Source organism: Prionailurus bengalensis, chromosome B1, assembly GCF_016509475.1.
Source record: "Prionailurus bengalensis isolate Pbe53 chromosome B1, Fcat_Pben_1.1_paternal_pri, whole genome shotgun sequence".
Taxonomy (NCBI): domain Eukaryota; kingdom Metazoa; phylum Chordata; class Mammalia; order Carnivora; family Felidae; genus Prionailurus; species Prionailurus bengalensis.
In genome coordinates this window covers 38,262,618-38,274,268 of record NC_057344.1, presented here as the reverse complement: position 1 = coordinate 38,274,268, position 11,651 = coordinate 38,262,618, and the positions used below count along the sequence as shown (strand labels likewise).

Genomic DNA, 11,651 nt, shown 5'->3' with positions numbered 1-11,651 from the left:
ACATGGCAATGAACAGATAACAATCCTACTGATGAGTGAAGTAAACATACAATAACAATAAGCTACACAGGCAAAATATACAGTATTAGAGGAGAAAAACTAAAGCAGAGAAATCACATTTTGATGTGTTATAGGGAAAAGGGTAGTTGAAGTACTAGTCAGGATGGCCAAGAAAGGCCTTGCTGAGAAAGTGACTTTTAAGCAAAAACCTGAAAGAAAAAACAAACAAAAAAGGAAAAAGCAAGCCATGAGGTATCTGAGGGAAAGCATTCCATATAGAGTCAACAGCAAGTACAGAAGTATGTCCAAAGTACTTAAAGAGTAGTGAGAAATCAGTATGGCTGGACAGAATGAAAGGGGTAGAAAAGAGTTCAAATCAGAGAGAGAGAAGGAGACACCTGATCATATCCAGGCCTTGTCGGCCTTAGGAAGAGTTTTGGCATGCACTCTGAGTGAAATGGGAAGCAATTAGGCTTTGAGCAGAGGAAGGACACAATCTGTCTTACGTTTTACTAGATCCAATGTGTTTAGAATTAACGGAAACAGAGGAAAAACAAAAGAAGAAACAAACAAGAAGACCAGTTATTTACCTATTACACCAATATAAACAACAGATGACAGTCTACTGGTCATGGAAGATGTGTTTGGATTCTCGATATATTTGAAGGAAGACATGACAAGATTTGCTGACAGATGAGATGTGATGTGTATGAGAAAGAAAAAGAAAAGAGAAAGAAAAAGAGAAAGAAAAAGAAAGAAAAGACAGGACTCAAAGATGACACCAAGTTTTTTAGCAGAGCAACTCATAGAACTGTTATTAACTCAATTAGGAAAGACATGAAAGGCAAATATTAAGAAAGCATATCAGGAGTTCAATTTGGGACATGTTAAGTTTGCAATAGCTATCCAGAAAGAGATATCAAGTAGGCAGTTTGATATGCGGGCCTGGAATTATGGAGAGAGGTCCGGGCTGGAGATATAAACTTGAGGATCATTAGATTATACAAGATAGTAAAAGTCAAGAGAAAGAAAATCAAAGGCAAATTCCTGGAAGACATCAATGGGTTAAAAGGTGGGGGACGAGAAGAAACAAGCAAATCAGGCTGAGGTGTACAGACTAGAAAGGCAGCGGGAAAATCAGGTGAGTGAGTGATAGCCTACAAGCAACATGGAGACAGAATTTTGGAGGAGAGAGTTTTCCATTGGGTCAAATATTGCTGAAAGGTTAAGTAAAATGAGATGTATGAAATTATGTTTAGATTCATTAAAGCGGTGGTAACCTTGAAAAAACAATTCTGGAGGAGTGAGAGGGAAAATTGCTACAATGAATTCAAGAGTGGATGGGAGGGAGGGAAATCAGGATCAAAGAGTGAAGAAGGCTCTTGAAGGATTTCATAGCTAAGTGGAATGGTCATGGTTGATCTAATTTTCTATTATTGCTGTAGTTTTCAATTGTTACATAATGATTAGGTAGAATATTTGTAATATTTGGAAGTCTTGAAAATTGCACATATGTAACACTAGGGTTTTTTTTTTTTTTTGCTTTTTTAAAATGCCAGACCAAGGTACTAAATAACTCAAAAAATTATACAATGAGAAGACTCCTTAAAATTTTTCTAGATATATATTATATAAGCTGATTACCATTTTTCTCATGCTTAGAAAGACCACAGAAAAACTAAGTTTCAAGGGCAGTATTTCGTGCTTGATAAAAATTATTGAACTCTAAGGGCACCTGGGTGGCCCAGTCCACGAAGCATCCAACTCTTGATTTCGGCTCAGGTCATGATCTCTAGGTTCTCTAGCATCGAACTCTGCACTGACAGCACGGAGCCTCCTTGGGATTCTCTCTCTCCCTCTCTCTTTGCCTCCTCCCCCACTCATGTGTGCATGCTCGCTCTCCCTCTCTCTCTCTCAAAATAAACAAACATTTTTAAAAAGTCACCCAACTCTGGGATATTTTATACTATCCAAAGTAATGAGTCATATTAAAATTTTATACACAGAAGTAAAAGGGGTTGGGAATGCAGAAAATAGTCCTACTTTGTAAACTGAATTGTCACAAATGGTATAACATGAAGGCACTGTTGAAAAATTTGGTGTGGTTCATGTTGAAATATATTCTCTAAAAAGGCAGGATAATGGCATGCAAGCAAGGTACCTTTATGAAAACGATTCATTGCATTACCAGCATCTTGCTTTATAGCACAGGGGCCATGAAATGTTTATATAGAATATGAGACATGTTGCCACGTGAATCCTCTTGGCAATATTCAGATTAAGTTGAGGGTCCAACATTGGAGCACTCATGCACTGGGAAACAACACCAAAAATCTAATAACTAGCAATTTTGTTGGTAGACTGCCAGTGTAGCAGGGAACTTCCGTTTGCAATTCAGGAGATATTCAAAGTATTCTAACAAAATGTGCATAAGACATGACATCAAACCAAACCAAATGCTTTAAATATACTTTGTTAAACCATCAGTACACATAGACCTAAATTCATTTTTTAAAATGGTCACATACTCCATTACTTTATAGAAGTGAAACTTTAGTTCCTTATTAATGAATGGATATTTAGCCTATCTCTGGGGCACCTAGGTGGCTCAGTCTGGTGAGCATCTGACTGTTGATGTTGGCTCAGGTCATGATCTTGTGGTCGTGAGATCGAGCCCTGTGTTGGCCTCTGCACTGTTAACGTGGAGTCTGCTTGGGATTCTCTCTCTCTCCCTCTCTGTCTCTGCTCCCCCTCAATGCTTGGGCTCCCGAGTGTGCACATTCTCTGTCTGTCTCTCAAAATAAGTCAATAAACATTTAGACTATCTCCAAATGTTTGATATGGGAATGCTATAATAAATATCCTTCACATATACATGTAACATATTTATATAAGTAACCTTAATATATCTGTCCTATTTTGTATATGTAATAATATATAATAAATGCCCTTATAGTGTGGTGTGTGTGTGTGTGTGTGTGTGTGTGTTTGCACGTGCAGGCGCACATGCTTGCTTATAGAAGTCACGTATTTCAGAAGGACCCAGTCCTGGCAATGAAACCATTGGAATAAAGGGATGACCTACCTGAAATATTTTTCTCATGTTATATTATTTATTTTTGACAGTGACAGAGACAGAGTACAAGCAGGGGAGGGGCAGAGAAAGAGGGAGACACAGAATCTGAAGCAGGCTCCAGGCTCTGAGCCGTTAGCACAGAGTCTGACACAAGGCTCAAGCTCGTGAAGTGCAAGATCATGACCTGAGCCAAAGTTGGACGCTTAACCAACTGAGGCACCCAGGTGCCCCGACATATTTGAAATTTTGAAATACACTGCTAAATCACCTTTCAGAAAGGAGTTACCAATTTCATCCAGCCACAGTGTCTAAGAATGTCATTTTCCTCACATTTCCTAACTTTGGTTATTTTTTTAATAAAATATTTATCAGTATGACTGCAAAAAATGGTATCTCATTGGTATTTACATTTTTCTCATTAGCACGTAGGATGAAATATCTCCACGAAAAATACGAAATTTGTTCATCGTGAACATTAGCTCAAACTAGAAAAGTTTGTTGCATAGGAAAATAACAATTACCTACTATTTAAATATTGCTATAGGCTTACCTATCAGAATCTTTATTTTCTGTAATAGGCAATTGATGGTTATCAGTTTTTCCATTCTGTCTTTGTGGAATTAATCCAGCAGCCGCAGCACCATGTATGTTTTCTGATACTTCCATGTCACTTCCTCTGTGCTTCTTTTTTTCTTCAACCTTTAATGGAACTTGATACTAAAGGTAATTGTTACTTTAGTCAATAAAAAGAAGTTTTTCATTAATTTTATCAGTTGACACTTAGTTTGTCATAAATTCAATGGAGGAAAATATTTTGTGTTTATCATTACAAGTAATTGTAATTTTTATAAACTCTGCTTCATTTCTGTTGGAATTAAAAAAAATCAGAAGTTACTAAAATTTCTAAAAGGGCTTTCTTAATTTTGTACTCTTATTCATATCCACACTTTGCTACCGAGAATTCCCCACCCACCCCCACCCCATCTGACCAAGAGATACAAAGAAATAAAAAGACAAGAGACAAAATTTGTCCTTTTCTATCCTTACCACCTGGGTTTTACACAACAGCCAGATTTAAAACATGTGACATGGAGGTGCTCCTATAACAAAACCAGGAAGCTTTCCTCTTTCTGCACGGAGCTATTCTTTCCCTGACTGCCTTTTACAATTCTTTTTCTTTTGGATCCTAAGGTTCTCAAAAAAAGTGACAGTGTCCCCTAAAATTTATGAACCAAAGTTTGCCACAACACAAAAGGAACAAAGTGAAACGGATGTTAGGGTGGAATTCTGGGAAATTAGTAATGCTCTCCGAATCTCACATTCAAAAACCATAAAACTTTATAGGGAGAGGGTATAAAAGTTATGATCACCTTTAATCCCATTTGCTACTGATAATGCCAGTAAAACTCAAAAAGGTTAAATGATTCATCCCAAGTTCCTAAAGTGGCATTCCCTAGCATTTTATGGCACCAAAAGAGACGATACAGTTCTTGAATGCTGAATCAGAGAAATGACCACAAATTCATTAAATTAGTCAGATGCATGAAAAGTGTGACTTTGGCAGAGTAAATTAATACCTTGATAGGGGACGAGGAGATTAGCTACTTATTCTTTTAAAGGAGGGTATCTCTAGGTTTTGTCTATTTCTAAAGTCCACACATCTCAAAACTCAGTTTTCTCCCTTGGAGTTAAATACTGAAAGTTTGCTGAAGGTTTATGCTACCTACATGGTAAAAATCATACAGGCCCAAAGGTATCATACTCTATTGAACATAAAGTGAAGGTTTGACTCAACAGAAACATCTGAGAATGAGATTTAAAAAATGTGAAAAAAAGGGGTGATCATACAAATTGCTGTTATTAAGCCTATCTCAAAGGGGTCATGTTGAAATTCTAAGTTCCAAGATTGTGAGTAAAGCAGACAAGACTGCCTATATTTGTGGGCAATAAGCTTAGGAATTCCCTGAGCCTGCACTGATGGGTTAACCAGGCATAGAAAATTACAAAGCCATAGGATGCTCACACCCAAGTTTGGGTAAACAATATTAGGTATCTAGGTATAGAGAGGGAGGGGCAAAGGCTCCAAAACAAAGGTGTGTGAGGTAAACAAGATTAGATATTCAGGACACATTCCCCAATTTAGTACTATGGCAGAAAGCTGCTTTCACAGGAAGGAAGGACCAAATGAGGTAAACAGGTAAATAGGGCTATAGGCTGTAGGCTGCAGGGTGAAGATGCCCAGAGGGGAGCTAATTAGCAAAAGAAAGGTGCCTTGTGGATCCTGAGGTAGCATCTGTCTTCTCCCCTAGACTAGCTAAGATAAACAGAGAAGCTGCCTCAGGTCAGCTGTTAACAACCATCTGCCAGGCGCCAGGATTTTGTTTTAAATTGAACCTAACACCTAACACCCTATATCTTGAAACCCCCTTTCCCTCATGCCCATGAGTTCATGTTCACAGATTGATTGTCTCTTTGTGCATGTCCATCACCATGTTTGGAAGCCTTCTGATCCTATTAAAAACAGAGCAAGGACCCTTAATCCGGGCTCGTGTGTTCTCCGGGACACTAGCTGTCTCTCCCATTGTAATCCTGCATCCCGCTGCTGTCTTGCTAGACAAGCAAGAACCCTAGACCCAGAGTCTACAGACACATACTGAAGCAATAAGTCGATTGCTTTAGCTGGGAACGTTTGTTTATATTCCTTCTCTTAGTTATTGCTTCTTTCTCATTTTATTGTTTATGGAAATGCAATTTATATTTAAGCCAATATATTAAAAAAAAACAACCTGGAGATTATTATGTTTTTTAAGCAGTTTCTTTATGGTTATTCTGGTTCATGAGGTCACATGGTACTTATATAGCTAAGTTAGTTTCCCAGTTCAAATACTACCTGGAAGACTGACACAGAAACTTTAAGGAAAACAAATCATAAGAATGTTTTCCTGAACTCCTATTTGTTAGATAGCAGAAATAATCTATTTCCAGACACAATTACTTATTTAGACAATTCCATTGTATGCACACTCTTGTTCTCTTGAGTGGAAAATCAGAATCGATCAGATAATTGCTAAAGAGAAAAAACAAGAGTAACAGCAAGGCGGACCTCCTTCTCTTTTAGAGGTTGAACTTTCTCTCTTTCCAAAGACAGGAACTCTACTTGTGACATGCCTATCTCATTCTTAAACCTTTGCATATCTTGATGTAATTCTTCACTTAGATGTACTTCAGATGCCGGAAAACTAGATGCTGAAGAAGAACTCACAATTTCTAATTCAGAATCAATACTTTTATAGTTATGAGTACTGTCATTATCTGCATATAATGGCTTCTGGAAAAAAGTCTTGTACTGGTTTTGTTTTCTCGTGTTTGTGACAACAGAAATATCATGCTTTTTTGTTTGAACCATGTGTTTCATCACATCGCAGCAGGCAAGCCACAAATCAAAAAGTCTCTCTGAATCACTAGACTGAGGTCTAATTTACAATCGGTGGTATTTTGGTCCATATTTTTTACCACATTTGCATGTAAAACACTTGGCCTTCTTTCACTTTAAATGTAACTAGTGGGTTCCTTGCTTTTTTATTTTCTATATCATTTTAAAAATCCTCATTGTTGTTAAAAAGATGCTCAATGTCTGGTTTGTTCTCATTTTCAAAGTCTGATTTACTTTTTCTTTATTATGAAATTTATTGTCAAATTGGTTTCCATACAACACCCAGTGTTCATCCCAACAGGTGCCCTCCTCAGTGCCCATCACCCACCCTCCCCTCCCTCCAATCCCCCATCAATCCTCAGTTTATTCTGTTTGTAAGAGTCTCTTATGGTTTGGCTCTCTCCCTAAGGTTTTTTTTTTTTCACTTCCCCTCCCCCATGGTCTTCTGTTAAGTTTCTCAGGATCCACAAAAGAGTGAAAACATATGGTATCTATCTTTCTCTGTATGACTTATTTCACTTAGCATCACACTCTCCAGTTCCATCCACGTTGCTACAAAAGGCCATATTTCATTCTTTCTCATGGCAAGTAGTATTCCATTGTGTATATAAAGCACAATTTCTTTATCCATTCGTCGGGTGATGGACATTTAGACTCTTTCCATAAATTTGGCGATTGTTGAAAGTGCTGCTATAAACATTGGGGTACAAGTGCCTCTACGCATCAGCACTCCTGTATCCCTTGGGTAAATTCCTAGAAAGAAATTCCGAGAGAGAAATATGCTGGCAGTGTGAATCGGCTTAATATTCTCTCTCTCACCCTTCCCTCACCCACCCACCTGCTATTGCCAGGTCATAGGGTAGATCTATTTCTCATTTTTTGAGGAACCTCCACACTGTTTTCCAGAGTGGCTGCACCAGTTTGCATTCCTACCAACAGTGCAAGAGGGTTCTTGTTTCTCCACATCCTCCCCAGCATCCATAGTCTCCTGATTTGGTCATTTAGCCACTCTTGACTGGTGTGAGGTGATATCTCAGTGTGGTTTTGATTTATATGTCCCGGATGATTTGCTTTCATTTAAAGAAAGCTTAGAAGATGACTGTCAAGCATATTCTGGGGACCCAGAGTATGAATGAGAGAGAATGACATTTTCAAGACTAGGCTCTCTTTGTTCAGGAAATGCCTGAAATACTACCGAGACAGACACTCCAAATGCATCTTCTTCCTCACAATCAAGTACAGTATTTGTCCAATTCGAAGGTATTTCCTTTCAGTTGGTTCCTCCTTAGACTGACCCCGAGGTGGTTCTTCTTCAAGATGAGTAGGAATGCTGTGTTGTTAACAAATTTCACCAAACTTCAGCTTTCATTCACTGGTGATGAGTTTTAAGCTATTTTTCCAGTCTAATTTGCCTTATTTGATCCACATTTCCTCAAAGTTTTGCATAGAAGCATGTCTTAAATATAGAGATATATCATGCTCCCTATCACATTCCTTATTCATTGCTGGTTCTTGTGTGATTTTTTGCAGTTGCAAAAACAGATGGTTAATTTCCTTGTTTTGATTTTCACATGTTTGTAAAAACACCTTATCCTTAAGAAATCAAGTACGGACAAAGAAAAATGAGAAAATAATTACAATTTTACTGTTAACTTTCTTAATCTATGTTTAGCTGTTCCCAAGTCACTGGATTGTAACTTCCTGTAAGAAGTGAAAACTAACTTGCCTTAGCCTAAGACAGAAGAAAATATGAACTCATAAACTTAAGCTTGTCAGTTTTTAGACCTAAACAATTCATTATATGTTAAATCGACCAAAAAATAAGTTAGATGATTTTTAATGTTACAAACCTTAAAAACTATTTAGCTTACCATCCTTTATAACGAGCACTAAAGTGCATTTGAGTACTTTTTAAAGATTAATAACTAGAGAATTGGAAAACTTTAAATTATTAGCAGCCAAATCAATTAATATCAAAGAGAAAGATATATGCTGGCAGTGTGAATCGGCTTAAGATTCTTTCTCTCACCCTGCCCTCACCTACCCACGTGCTCTGTCCTCACTCTCTCAAAAGAAAGAATTAAAAGAAAAAGAAACAGAATAAGGAACAGAAAATACATTTACACGATGGTACTCTATTTATTGAAAAACATCTGTGTGTAAGTGGACTCCCACAGTACAAACCCTCCTGGTTCAAGGGTCAACTGTATACCTATATGATGTCTCCACTAAGAGATTACCGGAACTTAACATAGCGCCAAATTAGAAAATCAAAAACGCATTCCTACTTTCCCATTCTTTTCTGGAACCAATGGCCATTTTTTGGCCTTCAGACATCTTCACATTTAAAACAAGTATTCTTGAGGGGCCTGGGTGACTTAGTTGACTAGGTGCCCAACTTTGGATCAATTCATGTTCTCACAGTTCATGAGTTCAAGTCCTGCATTGGGCTCCTTGCTCTCAGTGCAGAGACTGCTTCGGATCTTCTGTCCCCTCACCCCACTCTCAACAATAAACAAACATTCACCAAAGTATCCTCAATATTTAGTAAGTCACTAAAAGCCACTGTGATCATTTTGTCTTCTATTTCTATAGCACCCTTTATAGGTTACAAAACGTTGCCACATTTGTTCAACAATAAACAAACATTCACCAAAGTATCCTCAATATTTAGTAAGTCACTAAAAGCCACTGTGATCATTTTGTCTTCTATTTCTATAGCACCCTTTATAGGTTACAAAACGTTGCCACATTTGTTCAACAATAAACAAACATTCACCAAAGTATCCTCAATATTTAGTAAGTCACTAAAAGCCACTGTGATCATTTTGTCTTCTATTTCTATAGCACCCTCTATAGGTTACAAAACGTTGCCGCATTTGTTCATTACGCATAACCAAGAGGTGGGTATTGGTGCCATTTTTAGGAAAGAGGTCATTGACATTCAAGCAAGTTTTTCCAAGATCCCACAGCTAGGAAGTGATGGAACCAAGATGCTAGCATGTCTTTTGATTTCAAATACAGTGCTTGTAGCTTTATGCAGCAGCTGCCTGGGCCTAAGAGATCAGGACTTTTTTTACCTCCTTCCTTAGTTGTCACCTTAGAATAGGTCATCATTACTTTACCTATATTACTACAAGTATGACTGCGACGTTATTTTAATTATCCAAAAGTCAAAGTCAAAGCATCTCTTGGATGTTTTAACATCACTCTTATATTTAAAAATAAGAAGAAGACAGTACCTCAGGAAGAGAAGGTGATTCTACATCTTCCTCTTCTCCTAATTCTAATGCTGACATCATATCTAGAGAATAGTGTCACAAATAAATTAATGAAAACATGTGTTACTATAAATTTTAAACACATACAAAGTCTATCTCCATTCATGAATATTTCAATAAAATAAAAGCAATAGCAGAAAAGATGTTCAGGGGGTTCAAGATTTTCCGGAAGTAAAAGGGGGTAGTACTTGGGATACTTCAAAAGAAAGATAGCAACAGAAAAATATCTTCACGAAAAAAGGATAATATATTTGGATCTACATACTTTCAGATTTTTTTCATACTAGAATTTAATCATAGGAAAACAACTCACAGAGATTCACTAGCTTACCACTTCTGTAATTTTTATGCACTCCACCAGCAGAAGTCAAACTGTCATTAACTGTTTGCTCTGGTGGCACATTTTCAATAATACCAACACCATCTTCCTTTGCTTCCATTGCTGACTTTGCTGTTCCTTCCTAGAAAAACAGCACAAAACAAAAACCCAACTTCAGAAAAATATCACATTAATTCAGTTGGTCATGCACTCACCCACTCAAAAAAACAAGCACATACTGTATCTGTCAAGTCATAGCCACGATCTGGGGAAGAGCTGGAAATATAAATAAAAGACAGAGTCTGTTCTATATGCTAGTAGCGGTAGAGATGCATGAAAACAGGTAAGGACAGAAAAATACCATCCTCTAGTTCTGCAAGGGAATTGAATAACGTACAGTGAACGCACAAAGGAGAAAACACTTACATTTGGGAAGCTCAGCAAACGCTGGGAAGATAGGGCTGTATCTTAAAAAAACAAAGTGCACAGGGAGGGTGTGAAGGGCATTCTATAATGGCAAAAGGATCAAGTATGAAATAATATAGTAAGTGACAACACCTATGCAATATGGCAAAACTGGAACAGAGTTATTGAGAATGGGATAGAGAGACATTAGTGGAACATGAGGACGAAACCAAAAAAAAAAAAAAGGAGGGGGAGCAGTGTTATGCTAGAACATAAATTTTCTCATCAGGTAATGGGGATCCATTGAATAAGCAGAGGAGTGACATCGTCACAAGTATATTTTAGAAAGGTCACTCTGGCAGCAATGTCGGAGGAACGTAAAGGAAGAAAAACCAGAAGAGTACTGCAAAATTATAGGTGAGAGAGTGAATTACAGGAATAACATATGAAAAATGATAAGCAGGTACAAAATATCGAATGTGGTGAGTGACTGGATGTGGTGATTTCAGGGAAGTTTGGAGTCCAGGACGTTTCCTGTTCCAGGGCTGCTGTTTATTAGGCTAGGGAACACAAATCACAGAGCAGATTACAGAGTCAGGGAAGAGGAAAGGGAAAGGGTCAGAAACAATGTCTTTAAATTAAGGCATATTAAATTAAAAGTACCCAGGGGACTTCCAAAAAAATGGTAGGGCCGCCTGAATGCCTCAGTCAGCACCTGACTCTTGATTTTGGCTCAGGTCATGATCTCACAGTTCATGGGTTCAAGCCCCCCATTTGGTTCTGCGCTGATAGTGCAGGGTCTGCTTGAGATTTTCTCTCTCTATCTCTCTCTGTCTCTTTGCCCCTCCCCACTTGTGCTCTCTCTGTCTCAATCTCCAAAAAATAAATGAATAAACTTAAAAAAAAAAAAGACAGAAAATTCAGATCAATACACTTCATGTAAGAAGTGTGGTGTTGTCAGACGTTGGTATTGGGTATCCATGGGGAGAGCCTTAGCTAGGGTTAGGATTCGGTCCAGGAACATCGCCAGGGCCGAAGCAACTCCGGTCTCGTGATCTCCCTCGAGGGCTGAAGTGAGGACCCATGCCAGAAGGCGGCTAAATTGCAGGGTTAAGGTCGAGGCAGGCTTAGGTTTCG

At 38.0% G+C, this 11,651-nt stretch overlaps 1 protein-coding gene across 1 annotated transcript; it reads right to left on the bottom strand.

Moving 5' to 3' along the window:
* Positions 1–2,189: 2,189 nt before the first annotated feature.
* LOC122472710 (ankyrin repeat domain-containing protein 26-like) lies at positions 2,190–10,552 on the bottom strand. Its single transcript, XM_043562502.1, has 4 exons — positions 10,122–10,552; positions 9,752–9,813; positions 3,627–3,793; positions 2,190–2,313 (listed from the first exon to the last, which is right to left on the bottom strand). The coding sequence occupies exons 1-4, from the start codon at positions 10,228–10,230 to the stop codon at positions 2,307–2,309; spliced, it is 345 nt and encodes a 114-aa protein (XP_043418437.1). The 5' UTR covers positions 10,231–10,552; the 3' UTR covers positions 2,190–2,306.
* Positions 10,553–11,651: the final 1,099 nt, after the last annotated feature.